Source organism: Pipra filicauda, unplaced genomic scaffold, assembly GCF_003945595.2.
Source record: "Pipra filicauda isolate LSUMZ 115617 unplaced genomic scaffold, ASM394559v2 scaffold145_size1923396_pilon, whole genome shotgun sequence".
In the NCBI taxonomy this organism is placed as follows: domain Eukaryota; kingdom Metazoa; phylum Chordata; class Aves; order Passeriformes; family Pipridae; genus Pipra; species Pipra filicauda.
This window is the reverse complement of record NW_024103940.1, coordinates 496,189-518,858: the sequence shown is the minus strand read 5'-3', so window position 1 is coordinate 518,858 and position 22,670 is coordinate 496,189. Positions and strand designations below refer to the sequence as shown.

The 22,670-nt window shown below is 36.0% G+C and overlaps 1 protein-coding gene across 12 annotated transcripts in view; it reads right to left on the bottom strand.

Annotated features, from left to right (window-relative positions):
* FSIP1 (fibrous sheath interacting protein 1) overlaps nucleotides 1-22,670 on the bottom strand; it is a 97,841-nt gene that overhangs the window by 43,926 nt on the left and 31,245 nt on the right. Inside the window, exons 12-13 of one of the 12 annotated variants that reach the window (XM_039378745.1) lie at nucleotides 18,021-18,094; nucleotides 16,381-16,452 (exon numbers count right to left, since the gene is read on the bottom strand). The exons of 10 other annotated variants lie outside the window; for them this stretch is intronic. In XM_039378745.1, the coding sequence (XP_039234679.1) occupies nucleotides 18,059-18,094 (36 nt within the window). In that variant the 3' untranslated portion in view covers nucleotides 16,381-16,452; nucleotides 18,021-18,058. Of the gene's footprint in view, nucleotides 1-16,380; nucleotides 16,453-18,020; nucleotides 18,095-22,670 lie in introns of those variants that run through there. One more of the 12 variants, XM_039378746.1, reaches the window with a different exon arrangement.

Below are 22,670 nucleotides of genomic sequence, written 5' to 3'. Positions count from 1 at the left end.
TCTCTGCTAGTCTTGCTGATCACTCCCCTCAAATGTATTTTTCTTTTTCTTCCAGATGGTTTTAAGGGCAGCTGATTTACCAAGCACTTACCAGACTTGTGCCAAATATCACGTCTGTTCCCACAGCGTACAGACAAGTGACTTAAGAGCCACAACCTCCACAACCTCCAGTTCAGTGTTTCTTTCTTCAACCACAAAGAACAAACCCCAGGTTGCAAGTTAAGAAAAACGCCAGAGCTTTCTAGTATGAGAGTCTAGACATATGACATCTGTGCAATAAAACTAAATTGATGCTTGCTGTATCCCACCCTGAAATCCATGTGAATCATAGAGTTCAATGGTTATTTTAAGCCTCTTAGGCTGAAAACTCTTATTTTATTCATGAAACTGTAAATTATTACTAACACTCAACTGACTTCTTCAAAGTCATTGTCCCTATTGCTTTTCTGCCTTTCTCCTTTTTCAAATATTAGTACAAAAACCAGAAGTTTTTTACTAGATGTGCCTTAGTAGACCAATAATTGGATTTAAAATTGGATTTAATGACTCAGGAAATGCTGTTCTGCATCAGAGTTACATTTTTTCCTAAATGATTAACTCCATAACAATAAGGTATTCACATTATGAAAACTATTTCAGGTGTCAGGTTAAGTTAATACTGCAGAATTTGAGATGCAAAGCATTTTAACTTTTATTGAGGCTTCATGACTGCTCGAAGAATCAAATCCATACTTAATGCTTTCAAATGCAGCAGAATTAAAAATGGAATAAAATATAAAATATATATAAAAAAATTCACTTTGCCATGTTACATACACTGTTAATATATCATGAAAAACAAATTACACTACACAGTACCTGCTGATCTACCTTCTTTTAGTGAATGAATGCTTATCTTCTCTTCTTTACTACCTGAGGATGTTTTACATGCACTTCCCAGATGACTGTTATTGGACTGCCTTCAGACATACCATAGTTTGTATTCAGCATTTTACAGGTACAGATGTATTGACTATCTAGAGAAATTTTACACTCTCCATAATGTCTTATTCAGCATATCCACTCCAGATCTTACGATAACTAATTCTTTGGAGGATTGCAGTTACCGCTAGTGTCTGTGACTGCATCTAGCTCTAACTCGTATGAAATTCTGAGACATCTCTTCTTGCCTATACAGAAAATTAGACATTTTGAAAAGAAACATGAAAAATCCACTGAAGACACTACAAGAGATCTCCTATTCCAAGCCCTCTAGAAATATTTAACTATCCTCATGCCATTTCCAACATAACTTTTGTCTAATCTCTTTTCACACTTCCAGTGCACGGAGGTTACTTAAAAACCCTAGCTATTTATTCGTTTTTTAAGATCAAATCTGGATATTTTTCTTCATCAAATCAAGCACAATTTCTCCTTTGTGTTTTCACTATGAAAACAATTTTATTCATTCCACTTTGCAGAAGTGCATACTTGAAGACTGTTACCACATCCTCAAGAGTTCTCTCATTCATTCCTACTCACCCTAGGTCTTTCCATATTGATGTAGTTATTTTCTAAATCTGTGGTCCGTGATCCAGGCATCTAGACATTGTTTGATGCTCTCCTCTGCACTCTCACCAAAGAGTCCACCACCCTTTTACTACAGTTTGTGTAACAGAATGTGGGATTCTAACCAAGACTGTCAAGGACCAGGAATCGGAATGGGAACGATTCTGGAAATGGAAAAATATGTACAGCGATTGAACGGACTTTATGATTTGGACTTTATAGTTGTTGTGCATGTACACATTGTGTGTTCCCCCAAATTTGTATCTTCCGGGCATGTCCCGGCCTGTTCACCTCCCTGCTCCTCTGTCTTCTCTGCCGATTGCGTCCCTCCCCCCTTTTGCCCATGGCCCAATCCTGGTTTGTCCCCCCACCTGTCTGTCTCCTGCTCCACCCTGGCCCTTTCCCTCCAGATAAAAACCCCGTGTGCGCGCTGGAATAAATCATTCTACCTGCACCCCACCTTTGTGTCTCGGATCCGTGCTGTGTCGCGGCCCCATTCCCCTCCCCCCTTTCGGACCGCGGCACAAGACCTAACAAACCTGTACAGAACAGAAATATATCTTTTTTATACATCACAGTACAATGTTTCACATTTTTTCCATCATGACTCATGCAGTTCATGAGCTGCTATAAACCTGAGAAGCTTTTCACCTAAACAGTTAATGTCCTTTGTATTTGTGCTGTTGTTGATAATCACAGCACCCTGATGAACTGCATCTTAACTATTTTTGGATCATTTCTACATAACAGTCATTTTTAAAGATATTGACACATCTGTCAACTTCATGCTACCAAAAATTAATAAGCATACTGTTCATTTCAATTTTCAGGTCATAAATGAAAATTCAAAATAAAACTGAGCCAAGGACAAATCCCTTCGGAGCCACATTTCACTGACTTTTTCCACTGAGAACAATTAATATTTCTAGCCTGCTTGTGTAAATAGATTTGAACCCAACTTCAGTGTATCACTTCTATCCAAATTCCCTCTTGCTACATTGTCACACAAAGGAGTTCTTTGTTTTGATACTATTTTTCTTGACGAATCTCCTTGCTGTAGCATCCTTGTTATTTTTTCCTTATTTTTAAAAAATAAGCACTATTTTGCCGTACCCAGTCTCTCAGTTAACCACTCTTGTGGCCATCTTTAATTCTGACTACTAATATTTCTGAGATATCTTCTTGCAGTAATTTAAGTCTGATGAGCCCCATCAAACAGATAATTTGAAAACACCCAGTCTATGTACATAATCTACCATAGTTTTGGGGTGTTTTTTAATCTATGGATAGAGTTGCTAGCTGACTGATACTAGAAATGGTAAGGTTAGCACTTGCATACAATTTTTTTAAATCCAAGTGTGACGTAAAAAACCCAAAGTATTACGAACTTTGATCCTTAGCATGGCCCCTTTTAAGTAGAAGGATTTTCTAACATACAATGTTGCTTTCTTTGAACATATCTTGCTCATTTTAGCAAGATTTAGCATGATTTAATATCATTTGTCAGAAACACATCAGAAAAGAAACCTATGACGTGTGATCACAGAACCAGCTAGGTTGGAAAAGACCTCTGAGATCAAGTCCAATCTAGGACCCAACCAGCATATCAAGTAGACCATGGCACTAAGTGCCACGTCCAGTTTTTCCTTAAACAACTCCAGGGACAGTGACTCCAGCACCTCCCTGGGCAGCCCATTCCAATATCTAATCACCCTTTCTGTGAAAAATTCTTCCTAATGTCCAAACTAAACCTCCCCTGGTGCAGCTTACAACTATGTTCTCTTGTCTATCACTTGTTGCCTGGGAGAAGAGGTACCTGTCTACAACCTCCTTTCAGGTAGTTGTAGAGAGTGATTAGGTCTTCCCTGAGCCTTCTCTTCTCCAGGCTAAAGAACCTCAGCTCCTTCAGCTGCTCCTCACAGGGACTTGTGCTCCAGACCCTTCACCAGCCTTGCTGCCCTTCCCTGGACATGCTCCAGCACCTCAATGTCCTTTCTGAAGTAAGGGGCCCAGAACTGGACACAGTACTCAAGATGTGGCCTCACGAGTGCTGAGTAAAGGGGGACAATCACTGCCCTGGTCCTGCTGGCCACACTATTGCTGATGCAGGCCATGATGCCATTGGTCTTCTTGGCCACCTGGGCACACTGCTGGATCATGTTCAGCCAGCTGTTGATCAGCACCCCCAGGTCACTTTCCGCTGGGCAGCTTTCCAGCCACTCTGTCCCCAGCCTGCAGCATTGCCTGGGGTTGTTGTGGCCAAAGTGCAGGACCTGGTACCTGGTCTTGTTGAACCTCATACTGCTGGTCTCGGCCCACTGATCCAGCCTGCCCAGGTCCCTCTGCAGAGCCTTTCTTCCCTCCAGCAGATCAACATTTTGATCCAACTTGGTGTCATCTGCAAATTTGCTAATGGTACACTCAATCCCCTCAGCCAGATCATCAATAAAGAAATTAAACAGGACTAAGCCCAACACTGATCCCTAGCGGACACCACTAGTGACCGGACACCAACTGGATGCAGCACCGTTCACCACCACTCTCTGGGCCCGGCCATTCAGACAGTTCTTAAGCCAGTGAAGAGGGAACTTCTCCAAGCTGTAGGCTGCCAGCTTTTCCAGAAGTATGTAATGGGAGAAAGTGTCAAAGGCTTTGCTTAAGTCCAGATAGACTGCATCAACAGCCTTTCCTTCATCCACTAGGCAGGTCACGTGGTCATAGAAGGAGATCAGGTTGGTCAGGCAGGACCTGTCTTCCCTAAACCCATGCTGGCTGGGTTTGATCCCTTGTTTGTCCTGTATGTGCCATGTGATCATACTCAAGATAATCTGCTCCATAACCTTATCGGGCATTGATCTTGTCTGCTATAAAAGCAGAATCAGATTCCACTCAGAATTTGTACAAGAGAGATCTGATTAACTCCTAGTTCATAGCTCAGGTGACTTTTTGAATAAAAAAGCCCTACTGTCCTCCAGACACACACGGAGATTCTGTAATACAACCAGCCTCATCTGGAATTAGATCTAAAACTGGGGGTTTTAATAACTGTGCTAGAGAGATCCCTCAGCACTTTAAGCATAAAAGTTTTAAGTTTAACACCTAACCCCCCCAAATATTCTTTCTCTTTAAATTCTTCCCATAGTTTCCACCGGGAGAGATATTTGCCCTCATTTCCTGTAACAAAGCTGTTGCTGTGCTATAACCTGCTAACATCTGTGAAGGGTTACATTTACTGGTTGGTTTGGCTTTGTCGCTAAATGTGGTAAGAGACAGCAAAAGTGATTTAAAAGTGCCAGGCATTAAGCCTAAGCAAGATAGAGGTCAGCAGAGCTTAAAAGTATTAAAAATTGGAGGGAGGGGATAAATCTTTATATTTAAACACATTTATAAACATATGAATGCAGTAATGTGAGGAAAGCCATTTCTAACTAACTTGGTTCCCATTTGCTAGATATATTTTCACCTTCCTAATGCCCCAGTCTGACATTCACTAGCACAGCAACGAGTAAGTTTGATTTGAGTTTAAATAAGGTAAGAGTTGATTATAACTGGAGAATACCCAATACAGGTTTTAAATACCTGTACAATCTTTTATGTTTTTAAAAAGCACCTGCAGAGCCTTGCAGCATTCCTCAGCAACTACTTATTAAGAAATAAATGTGCAAGTATCCAAACATGAAGCTTTTTCTCTGCAAAACACAAAACGTCCACCACAATGGACTGGCACCATGCAAATACATCTTTTTCCATTCATTTAAGACACAGAAATTTAGAATAATGGGAATAATTTCTGGAAGACAGGCAATAATTTCATGTGAAGTATTCCCAACTTCCAGTGAACATGCTGAGAAAGAGAAACACATTTCACACATATACAAGTCTGCCCTTAAAAAAGAAGGAAATTTACCAAAAGTTGGAGAAGAAAAATTTCTAAAATGGACAGTAAAATAAATGTTGACAGACAATGCTCTCACTGTTTACAAATACAAAATCATGATAGGAAATTAAGATAAATAGTTTTAAACAATAAAATATTAAATAATCATATGCAGAAAAATTAAAAATTTGCCAGAAGACAAATCCAACACAATTGGAAGAGGCTGTTCAGTGCCTCAGTTGGCATTTAACATATACTTATAATATACATTTAATATATATCCCAACCTATTACTTCTGATTTTAGCTTTGTCATATTAGAGGAGTTCTCAATTTGACTTGATCTTCATCCTGCTAGCAAAGGCAGTCTATGTTAGTCCTCAATTACTCTTCAGGATATCTAGAACGATCTTTCTTCTCTGCTCTTGCTGAAATGAAAATTATGACTCAGGTCATAATTATCCAGTCAGGTCTTGAAAATCTCCAATGGAGATGGAACAACCTCTCTGAGCAACTTTTTTCATCACCTGACTGATCTCATGAAAGAGCTCTTTCATCCAGTCTGAATCTCTTGTTTCACAGTATGCCCATGATCTCTTGTCTCACCACCATGAAGAGTCTGGATTCTCATATGTTTTGGGAGGTTGCTACCAGTAGCCTCCTCTTCTCCAGGCTGAACAAGTCCATTTACCTCAGCTGCTCCTCACAGGGCAAGTGCTCCACCTCCCACATTTCTCTGTTGCAGTCTCCCCTGAACTGCAGCCTCCAGGACTGCCTATAAAATCTAGGCAGGTGCTGAGCTGAGATGCTAATCACTTCCTTCACTCTCCTGCCTCTGCTCCTGTGAATACTGTCGAGGATGCTGTTGTCCTTTGCTGTCAAGGCACACTGCTGCCTCCCACGCAGCTTGAACCCCCCCATCCATCAGGAAACCCAGGTACTTTTCAGTGGAGCTGCTTCCCAGTCTGTAAGTCCCCAACCCCAAACACAGAACTGTTGTTGGCAGTTCTTCTTTCCCAAGTGAAGGACTTTGCTTTTACTCTTGCTGAATTTCATAAGCTTTCTGTTGGCCCATTCCTCCAGCTTGCTGAAGTTTCTCTGGATGGCAGCCCTGCTCTTAAGTGTATTGACTGGTGTTGCACCACCCTCTCTGCCCTCCCCCAGTTTGGTATCATCTTCCAACTTGACAAGAATGCTTTTTATAATCTGATTTATAATCACTAATGTAAATAATGTTCCCCATTTTCATCCTATTCTATGGAGAACATTATCCAAGCTACGAATCCCATGACTAAGTAAAATCTAGACTCTCAAGGAAAGTGTCCGTATCCCCTCCCATCTTCAATTAGTAGCTAAAACTTATTTAATTTTCTAAAGTGATTAGATTTTATGCACTAACCAAAGCTTTGTATACAGCTTAAACCAACTCTGAATATTACAACAAAAGAACCTGAAGTTACATGCCTCCTCTGCCTGTCTGGATTTCTGCCATTCATACTTACTATACAACACAATACCATTAATTGATGCCATGGTAGAAGAATTTTACTCCCTAGGAGTCACATACTCTTGAGAGGCAAGCATTCAGGACAAATACCAGATTCAGTACCCAATTACATGTTCATAACAAAGACTGAAGAGAATAAGAAAAAATACAGCTATATTAATAATCATAGTGGTACTCCAAATACAAAAATGTATCTCTGTAGTTCACACTCCCAACGCTTCCCCACAACATGAAGTTAGAAGTGACAATGGACCCAGCCTTTCTCATTGAAGGGAACTTGGGCAGAAATAACAATGTGCGGTGCATTGAGAGCAATAATGCAAGAAACAACAGGGGTTGAAGGATTAAAAACAGTTTGAATTTAAACAACAAAGAAACAGACAAACATCAAAAAACAATTACTTCACTTTTTTTTTAGTATTTCTTAAAGCATTATTCAGTGATTCACTGTGCACTATTTAATTCTTATTTCAGCATGAATAAAAGGAACTCATCAGGGTAGGTATTGTGATGTAGAATTCAAAGCACTGTTAACAGACATTGTCTATTCATCTCTGCCACCTGGTTTTGAATCCAGTCTTACTGATGGCAACTAAAAGCTTGAACTTAAAAGCTTTACAGACTGTTTCCCTACCAGTAGAAAAAGTGCTTCTAAGAAGGTACTGAGAGTAGGGAAAGAATTTCCCATTTGACCTCTTTCTCTTCAACATGGGGAGAAAAAGAGCTCAAAAGAGATTCTATACTTTGCTCATCTATTCCTACACTCCCCTCTCTACCTTCTCTACAAAGAGTAATTTGTACTGTGGTTAAAAATCAGAAATTTCTTCCAGGAGACATGAAAGAGAAGGAGCGTGCAGAGATCAAGGGAGGAAGCTACATAAACTAAAGGAGACAATGCAAAGCGTGAGACAGCACTAATGATGGAAAGATTTTGTAAGAAATCACAAGAGGAGTGGGTTGCAACCATTGTAATGGTTCAATAACAACTCCAAAGAGACCATCTCTGTTGTGGGGAAAACAGGAAAAGATGTGAAGAGGAAAAGAATATGATACCAGAAGAGGTAGGCAGAAGTTGATGTGGGAAATACTAACAAATATAACACAACATAAATTTGAGAAAAAAGAACAGAGGGAAAAAGACCGAAAAATTATTTTCTGTTTCATCAAAACAGTTGATATGCCTCAAAATTCTATCAAGAGGCATAAATGAGCCACAGCTCTGAACACCTCATCAACTGCCCTGCTACATTACCACCTAAAATTACCTAGAGAAAAAAAGACAGCGCACAAGAAGCCACGTTGCACTACACAAAAAAAAAAAAAGGCAGCTCATGCTAAAAAAAACCAGCAAACCCCAAACTTTCAGAAAACACTATGAATGCTGACCATTCTTTTAACAGTATCATCACTCCAAATGAATGTTTTGAGCCTCTTGTTATTGGTGTGCTCTATGCAGAATAATATAACGGAACAAATGGATAGAGATGTATTTGCATCCACTTTCACTGTGGCCAGTATTACAAGGCTTTTAATATATTAAAGTTATATTTAATAAATAGAGTCAGTAGTATAACTGTATGTATTATGGTTTTCTTTACGGCACAGTGTTTCTTGGATAACTTCCAATCACAAAATTCTCATAGATGTTTCGTACCTAGAATGACTTCTAAAATGTTCAGTAAGAGTGTCCTCAGCCACAGAGAATTACTCAAGGAAACATGTGGTGGGTTGTTTGGGTTTTTTTCTCCAGTGTGACAGCATTGTCTCCAAAAGTCTTGTTCTTTATTTAAGGGAAACTACAAAGTATATGTCCTTCTGCACTTAAATCACATTAATTTATTGAGCATGATTTACATGGTAATATACACATGGTTTAAATGGCAGAAATAAAGTAGCAAAATAAACTTACTTCCATGAAATAGTCTAAATAGCCGAACCCCAAAATTTATGTAAGCAATAAAAAGAGGATAAATCCAAAATCCAAACTGGTAAGAAGGCAAGTACCCATGTTCTGACCTGAGTATAGGGCTCTAAATGACTCAGTCAGTCCCAACAGAGTCATCATTATCAATGACACAATGAAACAGGTCAAGAAACCAAGCATTTCAACCCTACACAATGAGATTTATAGAAACTAATTAGGTGACTAAATTCCCATTACTTCAGCATGAGCTCTGTGCTTTAATTACTCCAAACAAATCTCCAGCTCCAGAAATCATGTTTAAAACAGTGCGTACATCTCATTGTTACTTCTTCAGAGGCATGAAGTGTTTGACTTCAGACACAGAGTCAGCACAACTTAAGTATTGTTCTCCCACGCTTCTACTCCCAATGTTTGTAAAAATTACACCTGAAAAGGATTCCTACAAATATAAACAACAGTAGAAGACAGAGGTTTTATGCATTCAAATGGTATTAGAAATTTGATGCAATATGCATTGCAGCGTATCATGATCCTGTATTACTACTTCGTACCCCAAGTTTACAAGTAATACTGTAAATTTGGAAGTTCTTCCAACATGAAGAAGATGTGTTTGTTAACTCTATTTCCTAGAGAACTGAGATTTTTCCAAGTGCTAGATGCCCTTAACCCACAAACGCTGTGATTTCTACAACCAGAGAGTTGTAGAAAAAATTAGTGAACATTCCTCCATTTATCCAAAACCTAAGCTACTTCTGATGATTTTCTTCTAAATTTAAAAAAATACCTTTATGAACTGTGTATTTATATGGTGTACTTCTGAAGAGTAGTCAACAACTCAACTTGTCACTCTTTTTTTTGCCTCTATTTGCCATCAATATTTAACAAAAACCAAACAAGTTCTCAAATGTCTTTATGTAGGACTTCAAATTTAAAATTTGGTATCTGTTAACATAAAAATAGTGTTAAATTAAATATTTTTAATGTTAGTAACACAAAAACTGGTAATATCACTTCACCTGCCAACCCAAATGTTTTATTAAAGAAGAAAATTAAGTGCTAAATTAATTATAAAAATAATAATGATTTGCTAAAATCTTCAAATCCAGAGGATGAAATCAAAGAGTTTAGATTATTCAAAATCCACATGACTTTGAAAACAAGAGTAAAGAAACAGGGTAATTGCTATTTCACCACAGCAGATCTACTGCAAACTGAATAATGGCTTGAAGTTCTTTACGTTCGTTATTTCCAAAATCTTCATATTATTACCATATTTTTTGTCAGAAAGAAGGTTGAAAACTAGGAAATACCAACAAAATCCTATCAATGGAAGAGATGTCACGGATTTTGTTGTGTAAACACAACCATCTCCTTAAAATAATGACATGTCTAGCTCATAAGAGAAGGTTATATATGCACTGCTTTGCTGTATTATAGTTATTGATGCAAGTGGAGTAACATTTTGGTTTATTGCTGTTTTCGTAAGTGCCTGATATGTAAGTTTTAAGAATAATGCATTTAAATTTCTTAACAATATATAAAGCTACATCTTTCAACAAGTTTCTAAGCTTCTTTAGTTTCTGCCATCATCAACATAAGCAAAATACATTCAGCAATGTGTTGCAATTTCAGTTGCCCTATGTACCTAAACTTGGTCAAGTCATAGGAAGTACACATGGATGTGTATGTGAACGCTTATAAACAGGAGTGAATGCATTAAATCAAAAAATATAAATCATATGAGCAATTTAAAGATTTAAATCTATTACTTTTATTTCTTCCTTTTAGAAATATATTTCTCCAACAAAAGATTAAGCTACCTCTCTTGAAATTAATCCTGCAGCCAGATATACTCCTTATAGCTATGTAATTTAAGAAACAATATTAAATCTTAACAGTAAATCGCCTTCAATACTTTGCATGCCTTTGGGTATTGAATTTTACATCTGCAGTTAGGAAAAAAAGACAACCGTCTTGCTATTACTCAGCAGGATACAGATTCCTTTTTGTAAGTGGAATTCCAGACATTCTGTCTGTTTCCCATAAAAGTAGAAAATAGTTAGTCCTAAAGTAGATCAGTAATAGTACATTTAAACAGTGTAGGTAGAAATCACATCCAGCCAAACAACACAGCCACAGCAGAAAAGTTTTATTCCTTTACATAAAATTGATGCATACAAACCACTGCTTAAGCAATTACATATTAGAAGGCTGGTATTTCTTGACTAGTAAAGAAATGAAACAAACTTTTTAAAATCAGTTCTACAAAATGACTGAATGTAAGAGACGACTACCAAAGAAGAAACAAAGGAATATCTATCCTGTTTTCACTGCCTCTTTTTACAGCCAGCCATCTGAAGGGAGTATAGCTATCTTGCAGTGTCTCATCTGGTCATGCAAAAATTCTTTTCACATGATTGACTTATGCATGGGCATCTTCCTATCATGAAAGCAAATCTCCATGTTACTATGTTAAAAGCAGTAGCTAGATATGCAAAGGATAATTTGCATAAGAAAATGACTCTGCGCACAGCCTATGTGTGCTGTGCATCGTTTAGTGATACAACAGTGTTTTGAAAATTTAGCCCTGGTTTCTACTGCCTGACTTAGCAAGACAGGCAAGACTTAGCAAGACTGCCTGACTTAGCAAGCATCTAAGCAAGCACACACATCTAAATACACGAGTATATCTACAAAGCTCATCTAACAATAATTTAAAAATCACACAAAGGTCAAATTTCACAGAGAGGACCATCATAATATTTCTGTCCAGCTTTTAGTGTAACAGGAGCAAGTTCATAATTGTTATTGTAATAAAGAAAATGTAAAAGAGCGTTCTACTTATTACATGCAACCAGAACATTGCATTTGTCTCCTAGAAGCATGCATTTTTGCTATTTAAGAAATCTCTGAAATTATCTAAACAGTTGAATTACTTTTTAAAAACATCTCCTAGGCATAGACCACAATAATGAGTTATGTTACTTTTCTGCCACTTTGATGATTTCTAGTAATAAAAATTACAGACTTCATCATAAAACACACAAGACAAAATTAAATTATAAATATTTCTTTGAATTCATATTACAAGCATGAACCTGCAAGATCAGGCTATATAATATCAATTTAAGCAGTGAAGACAGATTGACAAACTCTATAAGCACTTGAACAACCTTAAACATGTGTGCCTTAATTATGACAAAACCACTCATTTTAACCCTTCACAGTAAATTAAAGTATATAGTCAAAATATCTATGAAACTTAATCTGAACCACAGAAGCATCTAAATAAACAAATACTGACCAAATACAGAACTATTATGTTCATTCTGGAGAAGGAAAACAAGTGAAAATAAAAGGGAGGAAACAGTTATGTCTGGAAATATTATGTCTTTCATATATGATATGAAAGATAACACCATAGCACTTCTCTGAAGTAAGACAGTAAAGTCCAATATGAATTATTAGCACTTAATCATCTTCACTGTTTAGTCTACTTGTCACACTAACAAAACGCCACTTACAGCAAGGTTTCCCATTTTGTTAAAGACTGTTGTGCAGGTATATGTCAATAAAGCATAGTCATAACTAAAGGATGCTAAAAGCTAGAGATGAACTACGGACATTTCAGACACCCTGAGCCAAACTATCGTCCTGCTTTTATAAACAACAATGTAAGAGTAATACATTTGTTTCCTGTATACATTGTTCCTCTTCCACAGAAAATAAGCATAGGATTTCCTCCTACTTTATTTTTTATATGAATGGCCCTGATAAATCTGTCAGAATGAAAAACTCCAAGAGGAAGACTATTTCTAACATTGTCTGTATAGTCATAGCTTTAACAGTTCTGCGACCAGTATTCCCTTTCTCCAATAAACCCAGTAACCTAAGTTTTAACTCTGAAAAAATGAAAAGATACAAAACAGGTATTGTACTGAGCTACATTGTGTTCTGTATTGTACTGCTGTTTCAGCGTATTATATTTTGAAAAGCTAGCTCTTTTTTCTTTCTGCTTTGCACAACTGATGCATTACTAATGTTCAAATACTAAATATGCTTTTTGACTTACCACAGTATTTTCATTTCATTGATGACTTTACTATTTAAGAAAAGTCATTCAGAATCAAAGAAGATCAACAAAGTTGATGAAGGGTCTGGAGCACAAATCCCATGAGGAGTAGCTGAGGGAGCTGGTGTTGCTTAGCCTGGAGAAAAGGAGGCTCAGGGGGGACTTCGTTGCTCTCTACAACTACCTGAAAGGAGGCTGCAGGCAGGTGGGGGTCGGTTCTCTTCTCCCAAGTAAAAAGTAATAGGATGGAGGAAATGGCATAAGGTCGCACGAGGGGAGGATTACATTGGATATTTCTGCACTGAAAGCGTGGTCAGGCATTGGAACAGGCTGTCTAGGGAAGTGGTTGAGTCACCATCCCTGGAAGTATTTAAAAGTTGTGTAGATGTAGCACTCAAGAGAGATGGTTTAATAGTGGACTTGGCAGTGCTGGATTAGTGGTTGGACTCGATGACATCAAAGGTCTGTCTGACCTAAATGATTCTATGCAAACCTTCTTAGTCAAAACCACACTATACGTGAAAGAAAAAACAAGTTTTTTTTATTTATTTCCATTTATTTCAGAACTATGTATTCAATACTTTCTAGGTTGAATGAAAATATTTGTGATGTTTATAGACAAATGTTTTGAACAACTTGTTTACCAGCAGCTCACTACAGAAGTCTAAGGTACAAGGCCGCTATTTCTATAATTGCTAGTTTTCTATTCCAGAATTCATCATTAAGGCTTCTGTGCTCAAACACAAAACATCCACAAAGAGGAAGAAGATAAATGTTTTTAAGCAAATTAATGTGGTTTGGAATGTTCTTTTTCAAATATGTATTCTGCTTTTTCTCTGTCACATCACAACGACATAACAAAGAATAAGGCTCTTGATTCTCCAGCTTGAACATTTATGATAAACTCTGTTCCAAAGCCCATAAATATTACAGCTCATTAAACAACTGGCTAGTTTACCTGTAAATAAACATTGTACTATTTGAAAATCTATGCCAAATGTAATATATTCCATTTGATATTCCATATCTAGTTACTGCTTTTAACATTTAAGATTTAGACAGAAAAGAAATGCTGAAGGAAATTACCACATAAATCACATTCCTTGACACTAGAATGGACCTAAGAATAAGAGAGTTGTTATTTTATCCAAGCAATAATACTCACCCTGTACTCAAAATACAGAATAACAGTATTCTACTCAAAATACAGAATAACAGTATTCTGCTCAAAATGAAAGGGCAGCTCTCTACTTTCTAGTTCTTCAGAAGGTAAATTGGTAAAAATCAAAGAACTTTTCAATGTTATTAAAGGCAGCAATGAATATAGATTATTACTAGTTTTAGCTTAGAACCTTAAACTGACTTGGACTTTAGCAGGCCCCTTAAAACATTTCAAGTACTAACTGGGAAACTACATGAGGGGGTTTTTTAATAAATTTTATGCAACCTGATGCCCAAGCACAAACAGCTTTCACAGACAGCATATGAATGCACATGCAGGACAAAGGCTACATTCAACTAAATGAAATCCACTTTCTTGCATTGTACACATGTTTATATAGTATCAAGATTTTCTGTAGTGACTGGTCTTGTAATGATTTAAGCACTTACATGTATCTTCTCTGAGATGCAGTGTTTTAACATATGAATTAGCAGATTATTAAGGGGAAAAAATCTTAATTACCTAGGGAAAAAATTAATACATGGGCTTAAAAGTAATCTCCCTCTCTGAACTTACCTGACACCTGCCTAACTGCATCTATGGTTAAAACATTCAGAGCAGAGCAATCTGCATAAGCCACTTTGCTTTCTGTATATAGGCATTCTGCGAAGGATCTGGCAGTACACAGAACTTGGGGCAGAGTTCTCCTTTCTTAATAAAAAGAAACTCAAAAGTCTGAGAGAATATCAGCTTTTAAAATTATTATGTCAGCACTAAAGAGAAATCAAGCTTATTCTTGTTTTAATTATTGTCTAGTTATTTGCAGACTGCAGTTTTTGGTGCCAATGTAATATTTATTAGTCCATGAAGTTGAAATATGCATGTTAACTACCTTTAAGCATTTTACATCAGACAGCTAAGTAACAATGATTCAAAGAACAGTCCTGCAACTTCTGTACAAATCAAGTGTAAGTTCAAGATTTTTTTTTCCTAATTTTTTCTTGCAATGACACATGTCCACAACTTGAACACTTTGCTTCAGAGCAGAAACTACAATTTTCAGCTATGACTGCTATATAGATGAAGCAAACTCATTGCAGGGGGCATTAACTGCACAAAATTGTGTTAATGATTAATTAGACTGCACTTTAAATGTTGTCCTAATAGAGAATGTTTAGCTAGTTCAAGCCAGACAGATTGTTAAAATCACTAAATTCAAAATTTAGCTTGCTATACCATAAAACCCTCAAGAATGTGATTTTTCAATCTTGCATATTATATTGTTCTATATTGCTTGATTTGCTTTTACAACTTCCATTAAAGGCATTAGCAGTTTTGTTGTATTAATAAAAGCTGAAAGTCATTCCCATCTTTACTTTGTATAGTTTGTTTTCTTTTGCCTACATCACATTTAGATACATTTAGAAGAAGAGTGTAGGCTTTTTTAAGGCAACAAATTTTCATTTTTAGTGGAAAAAAAATGACCTAGTAAAGTCTAATGATATATGGAGATGAATTAACACAATTTGACTGTTCTAACTTTCATCAAAACATGAGTACACTGTATTTCTGCACAAGATTCTGATATCCTGTACCACAACTGCACATCAACACTACTTAATTTAACCTAACCTTAAAGATTATATAGTCAGTGAATTTACACATCATCTAGCAGTTTATAGTTACAAATACGTTATTACTAGGTAAACCACAGAAATGGTTTTAAATTGAGAAGATTAAGAACAAATTGAATTTTAAAGTGCTGCATGCTGTATTCTAGAAACAAAATGAGGGAAAATTATAACTCACGATTAAAATTGCACCTTAAAATCTCTTGTCCTCACAGTTAATTTTGCCTTCTGTTACTTGCCTGCTCAATGGAATCTATGAAAGCAAACATTACTCCACATTCAAAACTGACTAAACATAGGAGGAACAGCTGAGATATACCACTGCCCTCACACATTATGAAACACAAAGAAAAGCTCTACAAATAAGAATAAACAGAATATAAACAGAAAGCCTGCAAGACAGCAGAGAAGAAAAAGCAAAAGCTAAAGCTCTCAAAAGCCCTTTCCAAATACATAATCCAGTCTGTAACAGATTCTACCAATGTTTTATATACCCACAAGTATTTTACTTGTATTTAAAAGTATTTTTGGTAATGGAATGACAAGTTGTGAATTAATAACTTTAAGAGTGAAGGATGGAAGTGGAATTCAATTTTTCCAGCAGCAATATTAAGTTTGACAATACTTAAACACATTTTTTCCCCACAAAGCATTACTTACCAAGGTTTTTGGTTGAGTTTTGGTTTTGTTATTTTGGGTTTTTTCTCCTCCATGGGATTACAGTGAGGTCAACTGTGAAAGTACAAGTAAGATTTGGCCTAATCATTTTCTACCTGGCAAAAATCCAGATAGTAAGTCAAGTAGTATAATATAATTAGTAGCTTGGAGTTGTTTTGTTGTATGTATCTGCTTGTGAAGCAAGCTCAAAAGTTTGTCAATCTTTAACTGTAACATATCTTTACTGATTAACCAAGGTCTTCACTTCCCATATTCTCAGCACCAATTATTATTTTTATCCACTGTTACCTGTGTTCCCATATTATTTCTGTCAAGCACAGAAAATACTCTCATGAGGGTCTTACCAAGCCAGACATTCCAAGTATGGCTGCTAAACTTTCATCTACTGAAAGGTCTGAGTATCAAAACCAAGTAGTGACTTCAGCATTAAATTTTAAAATTACTCTGCCCAAGCAGATCTCATGGCCAGTCATACTACTCTGAATTCTGTAAAGTTTCTGTGGGATTACAGCATGTCTTAATTGATTTAATTTCTAAGAAAATGCAAACAAAACAGCCCTAATGAAGGTAATTATACAGCAAGAATTAATAACAATGCATAGAGTAGATACACATGCAGAAAGTAATTATTTAAATGGTTTATCTAATATTGTCTTCAGAAAGGGCTTAAAAAAATGAGAAAAAAATAGGATTTTCCAAAGCAGAAAAAGCCATTTAATGCCACGTACCACACATTTGACAGATTGGAAGAGCCTCTTCTCTTCCTTCAACGATATCAAAATGCATTCAATATGCTCATAGAAAGATTACCCTAGTATTAACAATTCAAATATTTAGTAATCCAAAATTTTTATATAGCACCTTTGTTTCTACAGGCCATTGAAGTGCTGCATGAAACTACCTAAATTGTCAGTTAGAAAATAAGTCAGTCAACTCTTGAGTAATGCTCAAGAGAAATGGGGAAAGGGGGAAAAGGATTCCGACCCAACAACACACCAGGGCGGAAGATATACCTTACACCAGAGTTTAAGTAGGAATAATAAACTTAGTTGAGCTGGAATTGCTTCTAACATTGGTGTTTATTTCTACAATACTTAAATACAATTCTGATATTTAAAGAATAAAATTCCTATTATTTCAGTTCTGTTTCACTGTTGAAACTGCGAGTTTCATGTCAAGAATGTTAAAAGAAATCCAGCTGCTGTACTTGAAGAAAATCACCAAAACGGGGAAAACAGTTTTTACTCCAAAAGTACATGAAAACTGAGAAGATAGGAACTCTAATTTTATTATCTTTTGAATATAACAATATTTTTAATAGATTTGATAGTTTAATATATCTTGTACATTATCCCTCAGAGTTGAAATGTAAGTACAAAAATCAAATCCCTAAATTTACTTTCCATCTTATTAAAAGATCAGAAATTATCTCTTATGCAGCAGTTTTGTGGATTCAAATTTTAGCTATAGAGAAAATAGTCTAGTAAAGCAAGAGATAATTAACTGTAGCCTAACACTGATGGCACAAGTTTCTGCTCTTGTCCTTTCCATGACACTGAATTTAAAAGAAGAATTTAAATCAAAAGATTGCAGTTACATCATCAGCATTGTCACTTGCTCACCAAAACCCTGGCCGTGTTTTTTCTGTCCACTACACCATTCATAACACATCCAGTTCTCTAAAATGCCTTGACTTCTGTAGTGCAACACCAGAAAGAAAAAAAATTATGTAATACACTATTTTTTTGAGGCTTTTATTTTCCAACACAATTTTCCTGATTTTAAAAAGCATCAGTCGCTCACATCATTTCTTTTTTCTTTGCCCACTGTTGACACATGCAGTTACTTAGCACATGGAGAAAAATATCTGGTTTATCACTATCATCGTCCAGATTTCTTACATTAATGACATGTTTGCATTTGGACTCTCGATTTAACAATTTCCAAGGCTTCCCAAATTAGCAGAATTAATTGTATTAGGAAAAAAAAAGACATAAAACAAAATAAAACCACTAATTTCAGCTCACTTTCCTAGACTTTCCATAGTAGCTTAATCCCATAAAATCCAAAGTAAAGGTTGTTAGTTATAAAAGAAAATGCAAAGCTCCCCATTTAAGGACTAGTTACAACTCATTAAAGTAAGGACACATATAATTTGAAGGATTAGAATGTATGCTGAAATATAATTAGTGTCTATGAATCAAACCTGGATGGATTAAACTAATTCCTGGAATGCTATTATGGAGAGTACCTTGTGGAGAAAGAATGATCCTCCTGTTTGCACAGCAAATAAACGGCTTCAATTTACATTTAAAATTGACTCAAATAGAAATAAAGGCCCAGGATTTCAAAATGTGGTCTTCTAAATATAATCAGCCTGAATTATGCCTGTTTCACACAGTGGTACTTGCAACCTGGTTACAGGCAGCAGGGATAAGGCTGCACTCAGCTTATTTCACTGCTTAATTTATATGGTAATTACCACACCACAGCCAGAATGGAGAGCATCTGCCAAAACTGAAGCCCCCGGAATAATAAAACTGACATGTGCTGTGATATTGTTGAAGTGCTGACTAAGAAACTTCTTTTATCTCCTCTTGAAGCTATAAAATGGTATTCGTGTTATTACTAGCAGGGAATTTTAACAGCCTTGCACTGACAGCAATTATGTAACACATGCACAAAACAATAGAGTTTCACATCACTTAATAAATCCTTGAGCTCTCTTAGCTCCAAATCTCTCGCTGGCTGGATTTTATGGTCTGGTAGTTCTATCCGACCTTCAGAACACTGAAGTATACAAACCACAAAAGGACTAGAAAATTAATAGAAACAACTGGCTTTTCTCCCTGTTACATCTATTTAATGAGAGGGCATGATGTGTAATGATGGAGGTTAATTAAAAGATTTGTCCACTCACTTTTCTCGAGCTAAATGCTGTTGTGAACCCCCAATATTAAAACAAGCAAGATACAGATATTACTTTTCCTACTAAGACCATCCTCTTATTAAGCATTAAAAAATAAAAAAGACAATTCCTATAGCATGAAACAATAAAACAAATTTAATCTAATTTATCTTTTGTTAATTTTTATGAAAATAAAAACATGTCATTAATGTAAGAAATCTGAATTTGAACCTGATTTTCCTGCTAACATTATCAATTCAGTTTCCAATACAATGCTTTATTTTCTTAGGTATCATATATTGCACCTGAAACTCCTAGCTTCAGTACCAAAGCTTCATAAATGAACTAAAACTATTGCATTACAAAGGTTTAAAAAGCGAAGTGTCAGATAAGGAAGTGTGGGTAATTGAAAAATAAAGAATACAAAGAAAAGTTTAAAAAACACTTCTATATTGGAACTTATACTAAAGGGTTAGTTCACATGGCATAAATCTTCCTCCAATTAAAAATTATTTCATAGGTGGATCCATTCAAAAGGGAGAAACACTGTTTCCCCTTGAGAAACTAGACAGTCACTGAAAGTCACTTGGTAATGAGACAGAGACTGAAACACCTATAAAAGTTATTCATAGAATAATTTCAAACACTGGTAATTCAGTTTTCATACTATTCCCAGCTGGAAAGGCATGCGTTTGCATAATGACTGTTGGCATTAATTTATTATATATCCCCTATTTATATATCTATACTTCTATTTAGAGGTTACACTCTAAGTGTATAATTCATAAAGAGTCTGATTAATGTATGCATAATGACTATTTCTAATCTTTCTTCACAAATCAGTCCATACTCTCTACCTTCTATACAGTACTTACTCTTGTCATTTCTCGTCTTCACATAATTCAATGTAATTTTAAAACATAAATTTATTATTATTGTTATAAGAGTTCAAGTTAAAGACATGCCTTTCTGAGAAGGACCATCACCACACCATACTTGAAATTTCTCTTACAAACGCAGGTCACAATGCCTTCCTTTGCATACAGTACAAAAAAGATCACTGTTCTTTTGCTGGTTTTTTATATTAAAAATTCTTAGCTGGTTACCACTATCACTTTGAAGTCACTTACCTCATAACTGCTTTCTAGTTTTGCCACTAAAAATACTAGTAATAAAAACATCTGTTGGTATTTACACTGGATTTTATTTTCCCAATCAATTATCTTAAACGAAAAGTAGGTACAAGATATTGCATAGAAGTGACAATTCTAACCATAACAACCCTAAATACTTTTCCAATTACACAGATATACCTGTTGAATATACGATAAATTCAAAAACTTCTATTGCGTGTTATATTCATATGCAATCAAACTGAGAAAGTAATACACATGGCTTCAACAAAAAAGGCCAAGTCCTCTAGGCTGCTCTTCACAAACCAGGAGCTTCCAGCACACTTTTAATAAGCTTCTACTACACTTAAGCCAATAGCAGAGGACAGGCACAAAATGTTTGTTTCCTGCAGAATGAAGACTCCCTGCTGAGAGACACCACTCTTCCTTGATATTTCTTTGAAGGAAGGCTTTGATTTACAGAAAGAAAAGCAGCTAGGAAGAAAAAAGGTCTGCTACAACCACATGTTCATGTTTGTAGAAGCAGTTATCCATTTAATCTCTTTTCAGCTAACATCCCAAAGAGTGAAACTATTCAAAACATTTAGAGTAAAATACTCTTCTTAGCAATATTGTTTAGTGTTCAATACGTATACATGCGCACACACACACATACACCTCCCACAGTATAATTACACTACTTTGCAATTAAGGCACTAGAGAAGATAAATACAATCAAAAGAAAAATATATACTCTTTAAACAAAGATCATCAATAGTCTAGGCAGTAAAGACTATATGACATAAACAAAGACTAGATCCCACCAGAAAGGGATGGGGAGTTTCCTGCATGTCAGAAAATTAAGACAACCGCATAAGGAATAGCAAGGCGTTCCAAAAAAAGGGAAGTGACAGAGAGCATACAAAGGGAGATTATTAGTATGGAGGTGTGTTTAATTTTGACTAGCTTTTGTATTTGGATAATTAACTACACTATTATATTATACTACTACACTATATTATAAAGGAGGAAAAAAAAACAAGCTTGTGAAGATATAGTGGAAGTACTCCTAACGGAATAATTTAGAAGTGTGGGACTTCTTCTATGGAAGGAATTCAAATAAACCTATTCACTCCTAAGCATAATTGGCAGAAGAGAAAACTAAAAATGGATCATATTAAGAAGCAGAGGAAAGCATTTCTTACAAAGTCCAGTCAGTATCTTCTGTCTTCCAACATCAACTTATTATAATGGGCTTCTTTTTTTGGTACTACCTGAATAGTTGAAACTAAAGGTAACACACCATTTAGAAAGCATATCTCCATAAATAAGTAGTCCATAACATATAAAGAATGGTCACTATCATGCAGTATTATGTACCAAAGTATATTTCTCAATATTTGTAAGCAGAACAGTGCCAAAGAAATAATGAGGGGAATCACACAGAATCACAAAGAATATTCTGAGTTGGAAGGGACTCACAAGGACCATTAAGTCCAACTCTTATGTGAATTGCCCGTATGGGGATCAAACCCATGACCTTGGTGTTATTAGCACTGTGCTTTAAAGAGAAATGAAACCCAAAACTAAACCAGACAACAGAAAAAAGAGCCAAAGGGAAGATCCTACAACCATGCTCCTTTAAGATTTGGAGGATTTATCACAAAGGCTGTGGCTGTGCCTCTTACATACATTTGCCCTGCATAGTTACAAAAGTACAAGTCCAGAAAGTGATTTCCAAGTCTCAACCTACTTCCCCTTTTGGTAAGGACTCAGGCAAGTCCGAATAAAAACTCTTTTCACCAAAGCCCTGAAATGAAGCACTAGGAAAATGAAATATTCATTGTGTTAGAAACCATTAATCTAGATCAATGATGAGACTGTCATCTGCAAAAAAGGAAGGTCCCAGGCCCCACACAACAATCTGTTTATACATTTTGCATGAGAGAATCCAAGTCTGTACAAGCAGTGCTCAGATTATTATCTGCTTTTCTTTCAGAGAAGCATTCCACCCATCACCAGGCTACAGAAATATTGTCCTACTAATTTATACTGGTTTGGCTCTGAATACTTTGTTCCTGGATGAATATCTTAGTTCATCATTGGTGAGATGATGTCCTTCGTCCTCTAAATCTTAGAAAAATAATTATGTAGGGGCTAGGTGACTCTGAAGCAAAATGGAGATAAAGCCACTGAAATAAATTTATTGAAGGTGAAAGTGGAGAACTACTCTAAGATGCTAACTTCCCAGG